Consider the following 22,229-nt stretch of genomic DNA (forward strand, 5'->3'; position numbering starts at 1 on the left):
GGCAGTGCTTGGTTAATGGTCGGACTCGATGACCTTAAAGGTCTTTTCCAAACTATCTATACTCTTGATTCCTTCAAATACAGTCTGTTTACCTCTTTCAGATTAGCTGCATGTAAGGTACAACATGCCTGTATTTTAACGCTGAACTGACCTTACCTTAGATTTATTAATATTTTTGTTCAACCAGTTCACTAGGTGAGTTCTAAGAATTGAGCTTGTATTTAGTATCAAAACCGTTGAATCACGTATGGAAGTCATACTTGTTCAGAGAAAACCCAATTCTTCTCAAAAAATAAACTGCAAAAATATTACTCATTTACACTTAAGCCTGCCTTTAAGAAAAAAAAAAATTCATTATACAACACTCATTTTACCCCATTTTTACTTACCACTGCCTCCATATCTGAAATATTTGGTGGTGCATAGGTTGTTTGTACCATAAACTTGTGTTTACTCTTCTCATTTGGGTCATAGTCAAAAGGCTGCAGCATTACTGTTCAAAAGAAAAAATAAAGCATAAAACTGTGATTCTTCAGTTAATCACTGTAACAAGCACAGCATCCACTTTAGATTGCTTCTCACTGAACAGACACTGAAAGTTAAAACGCAAAGGCAGTGTTGAAAAAAGAGCAGATACACACTGTAGCAACAGGGTCTGAGAGGAAAGACCTTAAAAGTTTTTCGGTCTGGTGTAGCTGACATGATTATTTCTGTAATTACTATAGCTATGTCTATGTTTAGCCTGTATCTGGGGCTAAACTCTAACAGTCACTCAATGACCCCTCGCCAGCCTGGACGGGGAATCGGGAAAAGGCAAAGAGACCTGCGGGTTGAAGTGAAAACAGATTTAACAAAACAGCACTAACACCAACAAAGGCATACAAAGTTATACTCAGCCAAATGAATATGCAGCAGTCACCATCAACAGGAGAGCAGTACCTCAGAAGCAGGGAAGAGGCCAGAGGAGGAGCATGAAGAAGGAGAACCCCAGCAGAAACCCCACAGGAGCTCCCCCTCCTCGGCCAACCTCCCCCCTTTATAACGCCCATGACATGACATGGGATGGGCTGCACCTGTAGCTCCCTCAGGGCAGCTGCCCTGGCTGACCAAACTGCTAACGGCTGCCTGGCACGGCTGGGCTGGGAGTCTGTCCCAGCCACACCAGGACAAGCTAAAAGATGTTTCATGTACAAATATGAACAAACAGATCCTGTAAAACAGACAAATAAAAAAAAAAAAACAACACACAACAAAAAAAACCCCAACAACTAAGCAAACACCACAGGACTTTTCTTTGTAATAAACACGTTTTATGATTAAGTGGATGCAAAGTTAAAGAATCGTAGCACATATTATGATAGTTACTCAGGAACAAAACAAAATGAAAAGAGAACCTACATTAGGTAGACCACCCAGCAGTGGGGCAAGTTCAATTGACTTCTAAAGGTATATTAGCCTAAGCCAGGAGCAAAACTACTAAAATACTTCATTCAAACTACAGTTATTACAGGAGGTAAAGCTGCCTGGTGCTTTAGTAATACACCTTTAAAACATTTTCAAACGGAGCTCTTAAAAAAAAATTTGTGATCAGTTATGTAATAACCACACAACACATTTTACTCAGGTTTTAACATTCTTAACCGTAAGCCCAGTCTAACAGTTAACATTTGTCCAAAAGCACTCCAAAATCCAGGTACGCTCTTTAATTCTATGGCAAGTTTTGGGCCTCCACTGTGTTTTACCAGTGAAGAAAGACGGACAGGATTAAAAATCAAATTCCCTGCAAAGGCAGATTTAAGTGAAACATGAAAATAAAATTTGTAACACCTGCTCCTTGCATTTTATCTTACGTATTTTCTCACTGCATTTTCAGCTTTCAAAATACTGTACTGCAGATTTTAAAAAAAAAAAAAAGTCATCCCTCTGGATGAAACCAGATATTTTTGGTACAACATAGTTTATGGTACAAGTACCAGAGATAGAGTATGCAAGTGGTTCAGACTTTCTGAATGACAGCCTTCGTACTGTACTTTCAGCTTCCCCAAGTTGAAAACTGCTGGTCAAGAACTGAAACTCATGTCTTTCAACTTATTGTTTTGAAGTATACACAGGCTCAGCGAAAAAAATGACATCACTGACAGTATTTATAGCCTCCATTATTTCTACAGCACCGCAACACTTGTAAATGAAAGTTTTAATTACAGAAGCACAGTACCTTCATCCATCCAAGGCCATCCAGGAGCAAGCTGTATGTTTTTACATCACACAGGGGCTGTCCAGGTTACCCTGGCATCATTGTTTTGTGTATGGTTTCTTTAGTTCAAAGGGACTGAAATAACATGATGTCTATAATACAGACCAGGAGATGAGAACTTTTATAGGATATAGTTGCATATCCAGGGGCATAACATAAGGGCTTGCAGAAATCCCTGAATACGCAGGGTTTTTGCTATGGTAGTGTTGGGGCACTACTGAAGCAGAGGGATGGATACACAACCAGTAGAGTCTACCTCCAATCATGCTGTCAGCTTGTTTCAGGGTCTGCTCCAGACAATCTTGTTAGCCCCCTTGTCCCTTTCAGAGACAATTAGTTGCCTTACTCCAGATGGGACCACATGAGTTGTATTTAAATATGTGTATGTGGGTATGCTTGCAATTTGGTCTACCAGAGGATGAGGACTCCGAGTGAATGGTAGAGATAAATTAGAGTGTACAAACACCTGTCTTCCACAGAATGGAAATTCCAGTTCAGCATAACTTTCTACAAAATTAAAAGAAAAGCTGAAGTAGTTTCAGACAAAGTTTTTTAAAAAAAACAACCAAGAATTACATTTACAGAGTCCTATCAACAGGTATCTGTGCACTTACCTATTTTACAGCAATGGAAAAGCTATAGCACAAATATTGATTTAGCTAGAAAAACATATTGTATGCTCTTAACAACCTTCCCATATATTCTAAACCAATTCAGTCTGTAGCCTTCAATCCTGCTATAGTTTTCAACAATTCAATTATATTTTCCACAATTCTGAATCTTCATGGAATGTACAGTTCAACATGCTTCTAGTCACACAAAGATTAAATTCCTCATGGTACGACTGAACTGCATTAGTTTATAAAATGCTACATACAGTATCAAAATTATTAATTTGGTCTTTCCAAACTCCCTAGTACCTATGGAGAAAGTTACTTCTGAGTTTAATTACACTGCCACCTAACTTTAGGCCTTAAATACTAGTCACAAATTGCAAGTGTTTGCTACAGGACGGTTATCTCATTATTTTTTTTTTTCTTAAATGTTACATACAGAATAATCAAAGAATAAGTAAATAATGTGAATCTGATATATCTCACAAATAAAGTACATAAAAGAACTGCAGGATTTGCCATGATTTCAAACAATCCTATTTGGAAAGGTTTAAAAGTCAGGTTTCCTTAATCATTGGTCTCACTCGCTGTGGTCCAAAACATAACTGATCAAACTAAATGCTTCTTCCAGGTATGGATGCTATGGCAATTTATCTCTAAGAATTGTTCCAACAAGATACTACTGAAGAGCATGGAGTACTTCAGTTTCCTGAAGCCAAGGGAACAGATGCACTAACTTGAAAGATAGCAAAGCCAGCTTTCCATCATCAGAGAACTTCTTCACATGCTGGCAGAATCCTTGGATAACTAGTCAAATAACTACGTTCTTTGACCACTCAGTAACAGCTTAAAATCAGATTGAACTGAAAAGTAGCAGAAAAAGACAATCCACAAATTCAAAGAGCTATTCAAGCTCTTCACAGTTTTAAGTAATCATGGAAAACCTCAGAAATATATGACGCCACCGTTTTCAACATGTTCCTGGAATTCCCGAGATGTCCAGAGACCACTTTTAGGGGAATTGCAACAAACAGTTACCAAAGCAAGCCTCTTGTTAATAGGCCTAGGTTTTCTACACAGGAGGGCTTTATCTCCATAAACTGTATCTTAAAGGGGTCTGAAAACTACAAGGAAACAGTAATAAGTAACAGTAACAAGTCATGAAGGAGGAAGAAATATATTCTGAAAAGAAAAATCAACAACAAGCAATTGTTCTTAACAAGTTAACAAGAAGCAATACATGAGAAAATAAATAGTTAATGTAGGGCATCAAGGTCAAGAAAAACAGGCGTTACCAAATTCATCTTTTTGGAAAAAAAAATGTATAACACGGCTGAAGAAGGTTACCTAGTGATTCACAACTGACTGATACACAAAATTCCCATGGAATTCCTTAAAATGACTGTTAAATCACATCTTCCAAAATTTATTTAAAAAATGGCTTGACTCTGAATCCACATGATGCATCACACAGGCTGAAGACTTCCAACTAGCTCAACATTTAGTTTTGAACACAGAGTTTCAGCCCATGGTATCCTATAGTGCTTTCTCTCTGCACAACAATGTGAGAGAAATCTATTTTTAATTATATGAAAGATGAGTCAACACTGAAAACATTTAGTTGAGAGATTGATGAGATAAAGTGGGTCACTAGAAAAATTATCTGTGCACTTAGCTTACCAAGTGACCCAAAATAAATTATGTGCTTAAAAACAAAAAGATGAAGCTGACATTTTGGGGAAGAGAACTTAACTCCGAAAAACATTATGGAGTCACTATAACTAAACAACTGCACATGAAAGCACCTTGGGGTCACTGTAGCTGTATAACTACATGAGAATCCCACGATACAGAAAAAGGGATATCAAAAATTCCCCACTATGCAAACTGAAGAGTCAAGCAGTATGATACTGTTTCCCTTTACTGGTGAACCTGAAGCTGTTTACAGCTCCAGTACTGCCTCATTTAAAAAACCTGAAATATTCAAAGCATTAAAAGGATGATTTATAACTACAAAAACACACTTTACAACAGGAAAATGGAATATTTCAATCTATTCAATTCCCTGAAGAGAACATACAGCAATATCTTGATCATGACGTATGGCTATCCATGGGAAAGATCCCTGACATCAGATGAAACACACAATTAAGACAAAATGACTGTAAGTCGAAGTTGAAGACGGTAAGTAAAGTAGGCTTTTGACTACTTGAATCTTGATTCTTTAATCTGAGAATACAGAACCTAATTCTCAGTAAAATGACCTTTCACTCACAAGATGCTGGGCCGTCCACGGTAAGCAATACTGAAGTTTTAAAGGGTCGCATTCCACAGATTGTATTAGAAAACCGGAGTCTCTCCTACAATGGAAGTTACTCTAAGGTTTTTAATCAATCATAAATATAAAGTTTTCCCGAGTCATTCCTTGCCACATTTGAATGTATCACCTGAAGCTAGTTCTCCAGCTTCTTTTGACCACCCCAAAGGATACGAATCTGAAAAGCTCTGAGGACTGCTCCATGTTTCCCTTTTGCTTCTCTACAGCTCTTCAAGGGTTCTACAAAAATCAGCCTTCTAGACTCAGGAGATCTCTACAACCTGTAAGACTACAGCCTATAAAAAGAGCATTCCCTTCTCTTGAAGTTGGGAAATATGGTAGGTCCAGAGAAATAAGAGTTTCTCACCTCTTACAGTCACTGGTTTGAGAATCCCCTTTATTCTGGAGATTCCTACCTCAAAATCATCAGAACTACCTACAAAAATCATTTACCAAATCAGAAGGCTGATACCTAGTCCTTTCCCATTCTCTTGAGAATGTCTCCTCCCACGATTACTATCACTTGGTCCTTCTGACATTGTACAGCCCAGTACTGGATTAGACCGCTGTATGTCCAGCTATCAAAATTCTGCAGATTGTCAGAATGAAGTAGGCAACTCAAACCTACATGGGAGTTTCATGGGAAAAAAAGAAAATACTGTCTGTCTTCAGGGCTCACACTCTGCTGAGAAGTAAGGATTTTTATTTTTTTTAATCCCTTCACTCAAAAAAAAAAAAATCAACCCACCCAGAACAGAGTATCACTATAGTGAAACGAACTAGATTCTTCAAACTTAAGGGCTACAAACTGTTCCACTTACCTAAAATAACAGAAAATATAATTTTTAAAAGCAATTTAATGATTGCCACTTAACATATACTACTGTAATAAATGGAAAAATTATGAACCAATAGAGTTCAGGGACCAGTATTATGGTCAAAACAACTAGTCTACAATTGTGAATGAATGGGGGGGGGGGGGTTAATGCAATGAACTGTAAAATGTTAAACTTTAAACACATCAGAGCGGCCAAGCAATGCCCTACTTCAAGATATAAGTATGAACACAGTAGTCTGAAGCAAAGGTACTGTTAATGTCACTGCCCATTTCCAACTTTCTTTTCGTCCTTTCAGAGAGCTGCAGATAATGTGACAAATGCAAGTATTTCTGTATGAAGGATTTTTTCATGTAACACTGCAGCTTGACATCAAGTTGACATTGCACTAATGAAGGGGAACAGTTTTATTTTAAAAATATCTTTCTAAAAGCTGACATACTTCAAACAGCCTCTACAATCAAGCATTAGAAAACTTCATGAAAGGCCTAAAACCAACCTACAACTGCATATGTTTGCTCTTACCTGAAACAATTACAGAAGATCCTGGGTCAATAATTCCACTGTTCGGCCTCACACAGTACCGACGAGGCGCTGTGGTCTTCACTTTGAAGCATACTTTTCTATCTGATGGATTTCGTAGTTTAAGATTTGTAGTTACTACATCTGTAAAGGGACCTGAAAAAAGGGTTGTTTTTTTTAAATATGCATGTATCTCTGGAAAAGAAATCTGTTTATACAGTACAAATTACTCTTAAAATATAACTTGATGGCCACAAACTTCTAAAAGCAGGTTAAATCATATATCTCTTAAGCACATATACAGTTACATCCAAAGCACACTTTATCACCATAGTTATTATAATATACAGTACCGCAATGAACAAGTAACTCTTAAATAGTATGATAGACTCCAGCTGCTGGCACAAAAAGTTCATATATACATATGCTAACTTCACTAAATCATTCTTAGCATTTTAAATACCTAGAAGGTAATGGTCATATGCAGAAGTAAATTTTGCTGGATTTTTCTTTAGGATAGAAGCAACCCATACTTTGGAACTCTTTCAAATGTTTAAAGAAAGAAAACACTGTGATACTGAAACACACTAAGTGCTCCTGAGATTTCAACTTCTGTTGCTCTTCTGCGCTCCTATAGACTTGACAGAAACAGGCATCAACCTCATCTTTTAAACTCAAAACAGACAAGAGATGGTACTCTGCTTATGCATATACTCCAAGTGACCGACAGAAAAGTTGTACCTGCCAGATCTATGTATTCAATGCAGTGTATTGTCTAAACTGTGTTTGTAACCATCAGCATAAAAACTGCCTCTAAGACTGGATCTTACAAGAGGCATAATTTCAATCTCAAGCTGCAAAAGCACATCTTCCAACAGATATCACCTCCATGTGGTGCCATACAGTAACAGCACAAAAATCAAGTAAGGTTCAGAGTGTTCCGAGCTGTGTTAAGCTCCCTTATGCTTGCCATCAGAAAGCAAGATGCACAGGCACTAAAACAATGGAACTTAGAAAATGGAATTTCATATGAACATGGAATTTATTCAGTATTTTGTGTGTACATTAACTTCTAAGAACCTTCTTTATCATTCTTTAAAAATTACACATTAAATTACTCCAAAATAATTTTCATTAGTATTGAAAACATGACAACTACTTTCCACTAAAAAAAAAACACAAGCAGATTAAATTGGATGAATAATAGACATGATGTGAACAAGTGGTAAGGTAGAATAAAACCACTAATTGCACGAGACAGAGGAAGTCAATTCTTTTCTGAACACCTTATTCCACAGAGATGTCTGGACTCTGAAAGAAATGGTACTGGCCACTAAACGTTACTACACTAGAGGGCTCACTATCTGACCGATGTCTTTTGTTTCTGTAACTCTCACTCCAAATCCTTTATTTTGAGAGAGTGCTAAACAGAGTCTTGACACAAAACACCAAGATACAAATCAATAAAGGACTAAACCAGGAATTACTGAGAACAGGAATACTGAGATGTAGATGAAGATACATTTGAGCTAGGTTTACAGCCAGCGAGACTCTTTTGGGAAAACAGGAACTGGTATTACTTGTCTAAAACTTCATTTCTAATCCAGCTTTACACAGTGGACAAAATAGTCACCATCTCAATCCAAGGACATTTGACAGAGCCAGCAAGAGAAAGATTTACAAAACTACTTCAAAATTTCCTGCCACTTGCTTCTTGATGGCTCTTGTAGGATCCAGTTGCATTACTTACAGAGTGTGATCCAAAAATAACTTGCATCACCCATACCACACGCTGATCTAAAATCAGGCAGCTGAATACAAATCTAAGACTGGTGATACACTCAGAAAAGAGCAAACATTTATTTTTTGAGCTACACAAACATTTTTGAGGAAGTTATTCCAGGAGTTTTACTAATAGCCACCTAGGCATTGCCTTTGCAGTGCCCAGCGACACACAGCACCTTGAATTTGGCTTTCAAAGGTGTGGGTTGCTTTTTTTTAATTGCAACTCTAGACAACCTGAGGAGCTCTGCTTCTCAATTTTCTCTACTATTACTACGGAAATTCTGCTCAAAGGAAAAAAAGGCTCAGTTCAGAGGCTCATTTTGAAAGGCACAGTCATCAAGGAAAGGGAGCTACACTATTCAAAAATAGCTTATTTCAAGACCAAGAAGCAGAGAATTTATAAACTGATGGCAAACTGGTTTTTAAACTGAAAAAACCCATGTTCTGTTGCTTTTGAGACATGAAAGATCCCCTCACGCCTGCCTTCTCAAAGTGCATAGTAACGAGACAGGATTCAGAGAATCGCAGAACAGCAGGGGTTGGAAGGGACCTCTGGACATCACCTAGTCCAACCCCCCTGCTAAAGCAGGTTCACCTAGAGCAGGTCACACAGGATCGTATCCAGGCGGGTTTGAGTATCTCCAGGGAAGGAGACTCCACCACCTCCCTGGGCAGCCTGTTCCAGTGCTCTGGCACCCTCAGAGTAAAGTTTTTCCTCATGCTCAGGTAGAACTTCCTGTGCTCCAGTTTGTGTCCGTTGGCCCTTGTCCTGTCACTGGGCACCACTGAAAAGAGCCTGGCTCCATCCTCTTGACACTCACCCTTTAGATAGTTGTAAGTGTTGTTAAGGTCCCCTCTCAGTCTTCTCTTCTCCAGGTTAAACAGCCCCAGGTCTCTCAGCCTTTCCTCATAAGAGAGATGCTCCAGCCCCCTCATCACCTTCATAGCCCTCCACTGGACTCTCTCCAGTAGTTCCCTGTCCCTCTTGAACTGGGAGCCCAGAACTGGACACAGTACTCCAGACGCGGCTCCACCAGGGCAGAGTAGAGGGGGAGAATAATCTCCCTTGACCTGCTGGCCACACTCTTCTTAACGCATCCCAGCATACCACTGGCCTTCTTGGCCACAAGGGCACATTGCTGGCTCATGGTCCACTTGCTGTCCACCAGGACTCCTAGGTCCTTCTCTGCAGAGCTGCTCTCCAGCAGGTCGACTCCCAGCCTGTACTGGTGCACAGGGTTATTCCTCCCCAAGTGCAGGACCCTACATTTAGCCTTATTGAACCTCATACGGTTCCTCCCCACCCAGCACTCTAGCCTGCCCAGGTCTCGCTGAATGGCAGAGAAGCGCAGCCTTCTGGCCTGTCAGCCACTCCTCCTGGTTTTGTATCATCAGCAAACTTGCTGAGGGTGAGCTCTGTCCCTTCACCCAGGTCACTGATTGAGATCGTACCCAGTATTGACCCTAGGGAACACTGCTAGCCATAGGCCTCCAGCTGGACTTTGCACCGATTATCATAACCCTCTGAGCTCCCTCCTTCAGCCAGTTCTCAACCCACCTCACTGACCACTCATGTAACCCACACTTCCTAAGCTCACCTATGAGGATGTGCAGGAGACCGTGTCAAAAGCCTTGCTGAAGTCGAGGTAGACAACATCCACTTCAAAATACCTTTCCAATTATTTTGATATTTACTGTCAGTTCTAATACCATAGATAATTAAAAAAGTCTGGTTTTGTTCCCCAGGTACAAGAATGCAGTGACCTCCTTTGCATTTCCTGGATAATTCCCAAAAAAGAGCCTTTAGCTCAGGGGCATTTTTTAGTATCAGACATTTCTTTCAGAGTGGGCTGAAATCTTTTTCAAGGTCTAGAGTTCCCTTCTGACAGCTTTACCTTTCACCTGTTTTCTAAAAGCTTTCAAAAAACAAAAAAAAGCTGTATAAAGCCTCTCAATAACTGCATCCACCAGATTTAATAAATAGCTGTTAATAAACTGGTGCACAAAAGGAAAAGACAACTAAATTTCACTGTTCCTGCAGAACCAGCTATTTTGGTAGTTTAGTGGCATACCGACAGACAGCACTGATCTGAGCATGGACAGGCAGGAGCCATCACAAGGATAGTAAATCAGAAAAAAATATCTATTACCATTCAGAGGAGCCAACAATCTAAATTAGCACGACATATCCTTCAAAAAAGAAACCATGCAATAGCAGAAGAGGATTCTGAAGCTCCCATTCACACAAACATAAATACTATGACCCTTGGGGGAGCAGGGAAATAAGGTACAAGCTGGCACTAACAGCTCGAGTGCAAAAGCCTAAATCATGACAGTTCCTTGAGAAAAACAAGGGAAGTGGGGTGGAGAGGGAGAACCAGGAAGGAGAAAAGATTTTAGACCATACTACACAGACTGCATCCAAACAATGCAAAAATGGACACAAGCATCTGTATACTGCAAGACATTACCACACAGCACCCTTATCTCTAAATAGGAGAGACACAGATTTGACAGATGGACCACTCAGTGGGTAAGGAATCGGCTGGACGGTCACACTTGAAGAGTCACAGTCAACATTTCAGTATCCAAGTGGAGATCAGTGACGAGTGGTGTTCCTCAGGGGTCGGTACTGGGACCAGCACTATTTAACATCATTGTCAATGACATGGACAGTGGGATTGAAAGCACCCTCAACAAGTTTGCAGGTGACACCCAGCTGTGTGGTATGGTCGACACGCTGGAGGGCAGGGAGGTCATCCAGAGGGACCTGGACAGGCTGGAGAGGTGGACTCATGCAAACCTCATGAAGTTCAACAAGGCCAAGGGCAAGGTCCTGCACCTGGGTCAGGGCAACCCGAAGCACAGACACAGGCTGGGGGATGAGCGGATCGAGAGCAGCCCTGAGGAGGACTTGGGGGTGTTGGTGGATGAAAACCTGAACATGATCCAGCAACGTGCACTTGCAGCCCACAAAGCCAATGGCATCCTGGGCTGCATCCAGAGCAGCGTGGCCAGCAGGTCGAGGGAGGGGATTCTGCCCCTCTGCTCTGCTGAGACCCCCCTGCAGGGCTGCGTCCAGCTCTGGGGCCCCCAGCACAAGACAGACACAGACCTGCTCCAGCGGGTCCAGAGGAGGCCACGAAGATGCTCAGGGGCTGGAGCAGCTCCCTGTGAGGACAGGCTGAGAGAGCTGGGGGTGTTCAGCATGAAGAGAAGGCTCCGGGGAGACCTTAGAGCGGCCTTCAGTGCTGAAAGGGGCTGCAGGAGACGTGGGGAGGGACTCTTGATCAGGGAGGGTGGTGATAGGACAAGGGTTAACGGTTTCAAGCTGAAAGAGGGGAGATTTAGGTCAGATATGAGGAAGAAATTCCTCACTGTGAGGGTGGTGAGGCCCTGGCACAGGTTGCCCAGAGAAGCTGTGGCTGTCCCCTCCCTGGCAGTGTTCAAGGCCAGGTTGGATGGGGCTGGGAGCAACCTGGTCTGGTGGAAGGTGTCCCTGCGCATGGCAGAGGGTTTGGAATTGGATGATCTTTAAGGTCCCTTCCAGCCCAAACCATTCTATGATTCTAGGACATTCTGCACGTGCAGCAAGATGAACAAACGCATGCCAACTTCATCTCAGAAAACATACCGCTACACTAGGACAGCATTATACTCTCACAAAGAGCAACTCACTCAGTGCTTATATGGCACCCAGGCCAAAGCTGGTTTTTATTTGAGCACTTATACCTCAGACAGGCTCATGTCTAACTGTACCCACCACAAAAAATACCTTATGAGCACTCATCTACTGTTTTTGGCCAAAACCTTCCATTATAAACTGCTTAAACACTATCTTTTATCTCGTATTTCTACAACTTAAAACAATGGACTTATGAATCTGCAATCAGGGTTCTCAGAAGCTAATAGTGACCAGTGACTGTAGCACATAGTGACTAATGAAATCCTGAAACTATATTGATGAAGCTATGATGTCTAATGACAAGAGATCAGGGCTTTATAAACCTGTATTTTCAATTTAACAACCTCTGGGAGTTAGAGCTACTTTAACGGGACAGGGAGTCCAGCAACACACTTAATAAGTGTATATTCAAGACATCAATTACAGTGTTTTCATAGAATAAAACTTGTGAGAGTGCCAGATTATTCCAACTGTTTTGAATGGAGCAGTGACAATCCATGCTGACATTTCTCCTGTCTTTTTGACTTATGAGAGCCTTAGAAAGGAACAACAGACACCTGTCTAATCCCACTCAGAAATACTAGAGATTTCCAACAACATTATGTATTTCATATGAATTTCTATTCTGGCAGTCTTACAGTGCAGCCACCACATTAATGCCAGGGCTGCCTCTGGCAACTACCCATCTCAGACTACAGCAACCAGTGAGCAGGAAGAAATGACACAGATTCTGCACAGCCAGTTTCCACTGCTGAAACACAGGGCCAAGTTTCCCAGCTTGCGACAATCTTGCCAGTTACGCTGCAGTAAAACCAAAATACGATGTACTACTGGACAGGTAGGACGGGTACAGAAATCATTTTGATCAACAGTGTCATTTGCTCTTCAAATTCAGATCTCCTTCAGTTCCTCAGCTCCAGAAGTCATCATTCTACCACCTGGGATGGTCAAACATAAGGGAAAAAATGATGACGTGAATATGCCTTTCTAGAGTGGGATGGAAGAGCTTCGACAAACCTCATCAGCCTGTGGTACCCCTGGGAAAGGTGAGAGATCACTGTCAGTATTTCTAGTTGTTGGTCGTCCACAGCAAACACAAAGAACTTCCGGGAAGAGGACAGGTTTGGTTATCAAGAAGCTCCATTCAAAATTAGTAAGACTGTCATAATGTACACACAGAGCCTGTCATAGAATATCACCTTTACCTAAAACTGGGTAAGAAATTATAATTTTATGAAATTACTTAAAATCTTTGATAATTAGAAGGCAGATAACTTGTAGGGTTGTACAAAAACAAGCATGCATTATTAAACAAATTCAACAGCATTTTATACAAAACAGCGTAAGTCTTAAGCACATTGTCCTCTCCAATTTAAGACACTGAACTGTAGCTGTTATAAAAACTAATACCTAAGCCGACTCTGCCAGAAAGCACTCTATTTCATGCACAGAAGCAAAGTTTATTTAAGCTGTAAACTGGCACAAAGTGATATATTCAGCCACATCTAAAAACAATATAAGCACACATAAAAAAAGTACACAGACTGGCAAGAGGAATCCAAACTCCTTAAAATGTGTAAATTACACTGTTAACTTCAAAAACTATTGGGATTATATACTTTAAATGGGATGCTGTTTTTTCACAACTGCTTCATCACCTTTGAAATTCCAAGAGCCCTTAAAACATACAGAACACTTCAAGGTCTCTTTACCAAAAGAAACTCAGGTAGGGTAGTTTCCTTTCAGCACAAAATAAAGTCAGGTTGGGCAGGCAAAGAAAAACCATTTACTGCATTTAACAAGTGGAGCCCTAATGAAGGAGAAAGCAGTTAAAGTCAACAGGATAAAAACTAGGAGCAATATTATTGTCAAGGGCTGAGGTTGGGCTGACCACTAAGAAAGGACAGACACTCTCTATTAACCCCTCTCCCCTCCCAGAAGAGGAAGAGAGATGGAATAAGGGAGAGACACTTACGGTTTGGAAAAGAAAACTAAAACAGTGTTAATAAAACAGTAACAGTAAAAAGAAAACAAACAAAAAAAACAATGAAAGATATACAAATAAATACAAAACCAATACCGAACCCAATCCCCCTGATGACGACAGGTCACCACTGATGCTGCAGGGCTGGCCCTGGGGAAGCCCCAGGCTGGACACAGAAACAGATGGGAACAGGACTCAGGAGCTGGATCCAGGAACTGGATTCAGCCACGCAGAGATTTGGATCAAAGACAGAACAGACGGAATCCTCCTCCGAATATGGCCATTGAACAGGGATTAACCCTCAAGATCCCTCAGCTCTATACTGAACATGACATATATGGGATGGAATACTCTGTTGGTCAGGTTTGGGTCACCTGTCTGGTTCGCTCCTCCCCACAGGGGCAACCTTTTTACTTCATTACGACCCCTTTAACTTGCAGCACCTCAACAGGGGGTACCAGATTCAGCAGTGATCTTGGTTGCTATAGGAGCAAGTATAAGCAAGAGCCTTTCTGCATGCCGTTCCTTGGTATTGACTATAAACATCCAGCGCTGTCACTAGCAAGAGCCAACACTGTCTGGAAAAACACGTTGTTGATTTCAGAAAGTGCAGTTACTTAGAAGAGGCTTAACTGAAAAGTAAAAATCACCGAACAGAACTACTTCTGTTCCAATTCAAACCAGGACATTTATAAAGCCAGCAAGACAAATTTTGAGAACAAGTTAACTGACTTTTATGATAGACCTGACAGTAACAAAGTAAGATCTCCATCAATTCCTTCTGCCAGAATTAGAATTAGCAACGTAATAAAGAAAGAATAAGTTAAATTAACATAGCCCCATGTAATCTACATCTATATGATATAATAAAGAATTTTTTAATTAGGCCAAAATTTAACTGTTTTTCTTTCCCATCAGTTGACATAGCAATCACAGAACAGTAGAGGCTGCAAGGGACCTGTGGAGGTCATCTGGGCCAAACCCGCTGCTCAAGCAGGGACACCCAGATCCACTTGCCCAGGACCATTTTCAGGCGATTTCTGAGTATCTCCAAGGATGGAGACTCCGCAACCTCCATGGGCAACCTGTGCCAGTGCTCGGCCACCCTCACAGTAGAAAAGTGTTTCCTGATGTTCAGAGGGAACCTCCCGTGTTTCAGATTGTTCCCATTGCCTCTGGTCCTGTCACTGGGCACCACCAAAAAGAGACAGGCTCTGTCCTCTTTCCACACTCCCTTCAGGTATTTGTATACATTGGCAAGATCCCTCTGAGCCTTCTCTTCTCCAGGCTGAGCAGACCCAGCTCTCCCAGCCTTTCCTCAGAGGAGAGATGCTCCAGTGCCTTCATCATCTCTGCAGCCATTCCTGGACTCCCTCTAGTATGTCCACATCTCTTTTGTACTGCGGAGCCCAGAACCGAACCTAGCACTCCAGCTGTGGCCTCACCAGTGCTGAGCAGAGGGGAAGGATCACCTCCCTCAACCTGCTGGCAACACTCCTCCTAACGCAACCCAGGATACCACTGGCCTTCTTTGCAGCAAGGGCACATTGTTGGCTCAGGGTCAACCTGGTGTTCTTCTGTAAAGTTGCTTTCCAGTTGGTCAGACCCCAGCCTGTAGTGGTGTACGGGCAGTTGTTCCTCACCAGGTGCAGACTTTGCACTTCTCCTTGGTGAACTTCATAAGGTTCCTGTCAGCCTGTTTCTCCATCTGCCAGCTCCTTCAGCACTCCTAAGTGCATTCCATCAGGGCCCACGGACTTACATCCAGTTTACTTAAGTAGTGCCTGACCTGATCATCTTCCAGCAAGGGTACTGAAGGACAGACATCTAAAAATGAAAGACCAGTGTTCTGTAGCAAGTCAAAACTAGACTATCAGATAAGAAAACTAATCTTAAAATACACACAGAGCACGTAATTGCTCCAAATGGAATTTTATAGTACTTTCTGGGGAAAAAAAAAAAAAGGCACTGGAGACACAGGTGACACAAAGGAAAGCGCAAGGAGTATTGCTTATTTCCATAAATTAGTTTTAAGAAATTAATATTCAGACCTCTGTGAAAACAATCTGAAGAGAGTCCACAACATGCATTGCCAATGAACATAATTCCTTCCTCCTGAAATACCAAAACCACAACCATTCAAATACCTTCTTCAACTAGAAGAAAAATTCTGACTTGTAACAAATCACCTGTGTTAAAATTATTCACAGTCTATGAAGCACAACAGCTTAGGTTTCATGGATTCACACTTTAACATTATAGGTCTGAATGAACAGGAATAATCAGTGGATGAAGGTGCAAGATTAGTAAGAGCTACAAATAACCATGGCTCAGGTAGGCAGCCATATACTAGAGCAGTAGTACAGAATCTTTCATTACTTATTCTACCCTGGCACTTGAGAAATAGTTATTAGTTTTATCATCAACCTGCATGTACATGTCAGAATGCAAAAAAGGTTTTATAAGAAACCTGAGACACCTCAATGTCCACAGCTCCTGAAGGCTAATTCTAGGCTAGCACTCTTTACCATGGGTAACATCATGAGGGGGGCCTGCAGCACCACAGCTCCCCACAATGACATGCTGTCAACATCCCTGCTGATGATGTATCTGCCAAAGACTTTTCCTCCTAAAAAATGCTAAAACAATGCCCATTATTAAATACTGAAAGAGCTCATCCTCTTCTGTCAAAGGGGCAAGCAAAGCCTATATGTGCCTATACAGCTTACTAGAATGAGCAGATGCTGGCATGCATGCTTCACTGGGGGCTGGTATAAGAATCAGAGAATCACAGAATGGTTTGGGTTGGAAAGGACCTTAAAGACCATCCAGTTCCAACCCTCTGCCACGGGCAGGGACACCTCTCACTAGACCAGGTTGCTCCCAGCCCCATCCAGCCTGGCCTTGAGCACTGCCAGGGAGGGGGCAGCCACAGCTTTTCTGGGCCAGCTGCTCCAGTGTTCACCACCCTCAACAGGAAAGAATGTCTTCCTAATATCTAACCTAAATCTCTCCTTTCAGTTTGAAACCGTTACCCCTCGCCCTATCACCACCCTCCCTGATCAAGAGTCCCTCCCCACGTCTCCTGCAGCCCCCTTTCAGCACTGGAAGGCGGCTCCAAGATCTCCCCGGAGCCTTCTCTTCTCCAGGCTGAACAATCCCAGCTCTCTCAGCCTGTCCTCACAGGGGAGCTGCTCCAGCCCGAGCATCTTCGTGGCCTCCTCTGGACCTGCTGGAGCAGGTCTGTGTCTGTCTTGTGCTGGGGGCCCCAAGCTGGATGCAGCACTGCAGGTTGGGTCTCAGCAGAGCAGAGGGGCAGAATCCCCTCCCTCGACCTGCTGGCCACACTGCTCTGGATGCAGCCCAGGATGCCATTGGCTTTGTGGGCTGCAAGTGCACGTTGCTGGGTCATGTGCAGTTTTTCCATCCACTAGCACTCCCAAGTCCTCAGCAGGGCTGCTCTCGATGCACTCATTGCCCAGCCTGTATTTGTGTAGTCAAAACAAATAGTAAAAATGCAATACGTATCTAAGGTAAAGTATATCCACAGATCATTACCATGAATTCAGGTAAAGAGAACATTATTTACTTTATATATTAGATAAAATACAGACTAGAAGGAGATTGTCCTGCATTTAATGTTAAATATGGACAATGGTTTCTTTAGTCTCAACAACAACAAAACCCACTATTAACAAGATGCTATAATGTGGAATAACTTCATCCAAATATATTAATGCTTGTATTCATCTTAAGCTTTAAAATCTAGCAGTCTGAGTCCAATTCAGTCATATATGTCTAGTCTTGAAATTTTTCTTATTGAAAGAGTGCCATTACCAAAGAACTGTCATATGTTACTAACATCAAAGGCATGTTCATTACTTAACCTCCACATTATTGTGAATTCCTTACTTGCAATTTAGCTGTATTTGGTTACACTGTTATTCTTGACAAATACCCATTAAGAGCATACTAAAATTAGTAGTTCATAATTCCACTAGGATAAAGTCTTAAGAATCTAATGATAAAGTATTATTCACCCCAAAGCACTCTCACCATTGAAATAACAAGAGCAGCAGAAATATTTTACTACTGCTAAACATGAACATTTAACTAGAAAATTATCCCCAAAGTCATGAAACAATTAAGTAACATGTACAAGCAATCTTTCAGTACAAATGCAATATTAACACTTAAATTCAGTAAGGGCTGTATTATAAACCATTCCTGCTGGAGCAACTATTCTATTTACTTGTGTATGGCAGGATAACTAATGAATTTGATAATTACAGAGGCTCTTAAATTTCAAAGAACACTAGCAGTTTTGAACAAGCGAACTAAAACAAGTAACTTTTCCCTTTCTTTTTTCTTTCAAACTTGCTTTGTATTTTAACCTGATATGGCTTACAAAATGTTTCAGTGATGCTGAAAAGCCCAGATTTGCTGTTTAAAATATTCAAATATTCAGCAACTTAAAATATGTATGCATCCTCAAGTTCAGAATTTCCAATTGGATACCCCTTTCTGATCGGAATTGCAATATACAAGATACTCTCCAAACTCCATAGCAGTAATCAGAATACTTCTAATCATCTCAGATGACAGCTGTAGTGGCACACAGAAAAATCAGTCTTTCCACAGAAGACCTGACCAAAGGCTACACCTAGCACTTCCCCAGCATGCTCCAACACAGGGGTACCAGAGACCAGCCTCAAACATTAAACAGAAAAACAGAGCTCTTGTGGTTTGCACCTCTTTCCTCGCAACTATCTCAACAGTGTAACAAAGTCACAAATACATCAATTTCACACTTCTCCGAGTGTGGACAAAAGCCCAGAAAGTTCTCCGACAACCAGCTTCAGGTGTTTGCCTGTTGGATAGTGTCCAACCTCAGCACATAACACAGAGCCCGATCTAAACAGGCTTATACATCAGACATTACAATTTCCTACAGACAGGTCTAGCTAATACCGGACTACCTCCCAAAGACACGAACAGCTCACTTCCGTTTCAGGGTGACCTGTTATTCTCTGGAAGCACAGATTACAGGTTTCCACCTTCCAAATCTCAAAAAGCCAAGCGCAACATATCCTACAGTCACTCAGCAAAACAAACACCAGCTTTAAATAAAAGTTGCATTCAGTCACAGTCCTGTCACTCAAACAGGATCACAAACTCCATTCCCTCACTACCTTCACATCACAGCACTGAGCTGAGCTAACGAGCCACACTTCCCAGGAGCAGACAGATCACTTCTATAGAACAGCCACAGTTCTAACTTGAGCTGCAACATGGAACATGTCTAGTAGATGCCTAGTGGACATTTAAATTAAAAACCAGTTTTTACTTTCATTGGGTCTACTACACTTGTGGTCATATTAACATCGTTCTGTTAACATGTTAAATCAACATCATGCTCCTATGAATTACACTTACTAAGTTTACTTCACATATGGAGCAGTTACTCCTACATATGTGATTTTTAAATTTATGAACGTCCTTTCTTACAAAGAAAAAAACATTAAACACATACCTCAGTCAAGCTATTCTGGCGTCTTGGAATGCAACATGACATACCAGCTTCTAGCTGAAGTACATAATTAGGTATCACCACCATCCAACCAAACTTTCAAGACCATTGTAGCCTCACAACCTAGGAGAAGCCTTCTAAAGTCCACATGAAACAAACTGCTTTGCAAGATGGTATCTGATGAATTTAAAACTATTTTTGCTCACATAATTTTTAAAAGATTGGTTCAGACTGACATGATTCAGATTTGAAACTCAACTAGTTTCTAATGATCTAAATACATTCATAGCCACTTGATGCCAATTCCTTTTTGTACCAAACCTACCCTTCAGCCTACACTGCTTTTCTTTTCCCCAGTGCTTCCCTCTTCTGTTCTATTTATAGATGGCAATCAGATCCCCTTTCAGTCTTCATTTTGCCAAGATAAACAAGCCAAGCTATTCTACTTCACTTATGTTAATAACTTTTTCTTTGCACCATTCCCATCTGGGCTCATTTTCTCTGACTAGGTGTTGCCAGTGATGCACTCAGATAAAGCTCCATCAATGCCATAAACCTTGACATTAATACTTCCCTCTCTACAAAATTACAGTCTCATATTTGCCCCGTTTCATAACTCGTCACACTCGCAATAAACCTGTAATTAAGTACTAGTCTCTAGTTTTACTCCTTGTTCATCACTTCCAATAAAAATGAGAAAATAGCAGTTCTATTATTAGCACACATGAAATGCACACTTTTTTTTTGTGTTCATCACATCTCCTAACTTTGCATTTCAAATGAGCTCCACCAGCACAGTCCCACCCATATCAACGTCATTAATGAAGACAGTAAACCAAGTTCCAACACGACGCTGGTCCATGCTTCAGAAATGTCCATATTAAGCTTCCAATAGCCTAACAGCACTGCTGTGGTTTATTTTATTGCTTGTCCCTTCTCTACCTTACGTTTTTACACTACGCTCTTTCACCTCCAACTTAATTATTAGTTTTACAGATATCTCTGTACCAAATAATCAATATTCAGATCATGGAACAGATCCTCCTAGAAGCTATGCTAAGGCACATGGAGAACAGTGAGGTAATACTAGACAGTCAGCATGGCTTCACCAAGGGCAAGTCCTCCCTGACTAACCTAGTAGCCTTCTATGATGGACCGACTACATCACTGGACAAGGGACGAGGTATGGATGTCATCTACCTGGACTTCTGTAAGGCCTTTGATACAATCCTCCACAACATCCTTACCTCTAAATTGGAGGGAATTGGTTGAGTGCTTGTGTCCAAAGAGTTACAATGCCTCAGTGTCTAAGTGGAAACTAGGAACAACTGGCATCCCTCAAGGAACTGTACTGGGACCAATACTGTTCAATGTCTTCATCAATGACAGAGTAGGATTGAGTGCACCCTCAGCAAGTTTGCAGGTGACACCCAGCTGTGTGGTGCAGTCAACACACTGGAGGGCAGGGAGGACGTCCAGAGGGACCTGGACAGGCTGGAGAGGTGGACTCATGCAAACCTCATGAAGTTCAACAAGGCCAAGGGCAAGGTCCTGCACCTGGGTCAGGGCAACCCGAAGCACAGACACAGGCTGGAGGATGAGTGGATCGAGAGCAGCCCCGAGGAGAAGGACTTGGGGGTGTTGGTAGATGAAAACCTGAACGTGACCCAGCAAGGTGCACTCACAGCCCACAAAGCCAATGGCATCCTGGGCTGCATCCAGAGCAGCGTGGCCAGCAGGTCGAGGGAGGGGATTCTGCCCCTCTGCTCTGCTGAGACCCCCCTGCAGGGCTGCGTCCAGCTCTGGGGCCCCCAGCACAAGACAGACACAGACCTGCTCCAGCAGGTCCAGAGGAGGCCACGAAGATGCTCGGGCTGGAGCAGCTCCCCTGTGAGGACAGGCTGAGAGAGCTGGGATTGTTCAGCCTGGAGAAGAGAAGGCTCCGGGGAGATCTTGGAGCCGCCTTCCAGTGCTGAAAGGGGGCTGCAGGAGACGTGGGGAGGGACTCTTGATCAGGGAGGGTGGTGATAGGGCGAGGGGTAACGGTTTCAAACTGAAAGAGGGGAAATTGAGATTAGATATTAGGAAGAAATTCTTCCCTGTGAGGGCAGTGAGGCCCTGGCACAGGTTGCCCAGAGAAGCTGTGGCTGCCCCCTCCCTGGCAGTGTTCAAGGCCAGGTTGGATGGGGCTGGGAGCAACCTGGTCTGGTGGAAGGTGTCCCTGCCCATGGCAGGGAGTTGGAACTGGATGGTCTTTAAGGTCCCTTCCAGCCCAAACCATTCTGTGATTCTATGAAATAATGTAATAACATCCAGTAAATCCAGTGGTAAATCAGGTTTTGTTTGGGGGATGCACACAGAAGAGATGAAAAAAAGAGGCACAGAGAAAGAAGGAGGTCTCAGATCAGACTGGCACATTCTACCTGGGACATTCATGCTGCATTTTATTCCACATTCTATTTCTCTCCACATTTTAATTATTCTTTCCTCTAAGGCTTTGCATACTATTGACGTCAGACCTATTCAAGTACTGAAGTGTCAAACTAAGAATTACTCCAAGTGAAGCCACATTTTGACAAACACAGGAGGGAAAAATTCTTATGTGACTATCTTTTTAAAATTCAGGCAAATAATCACTTTTTCTTTTCTTCCTTATTCATGTTATTAAAAAACCAAACACCTGAAGTACTACACAAGGATAA

General features: G+C 41.9%; 1 protein-coding gene across 3 annotated transcripts in view; it reads right to left on the minus strand.

Moving 5' to 3' along the window:
* Positions 1 to 22,229, minus strand: part of VAPA (VAMP associated protein A) — a 39,207-nt gene that overhangs the window by 10,877 nt on the left and 6,101 nt on the right. For all 3 annotated transcript variants that reach the window (XM_086472501.1, XM_086472500.1, XM_086472502.1), the window contains exons 2-3: positions 6,547 to 6,699; positions 390 to 493 (exon numbers count right to left, since the gene is read on the minus strand). In XM_086472501.1, coding sequence (XP_086328627.1) covers positions 390 to 493; positions 6,547 to 6,699 — 257 coding nt within the window. The remainder of the gene's footprint in view (positions 1 to 389; positions 494 to 6,546; positions 6,700 to 22,229) is intronic.

This window comes from Leptosomus discolor, chromosome 13 (assembly GCF_034619465.1).
Source record: "Leptosomus discolor isolate bLepDis1 chromosome 13, bLepDis1.hap2, whole genome shotgun sequence".
Lineage (NCBI taxonomy): Eukaryota > Metazoa > Chordata > Aves > Leptosomiformes > Leptosomidae > Leptosomus > Leptosomus discolor.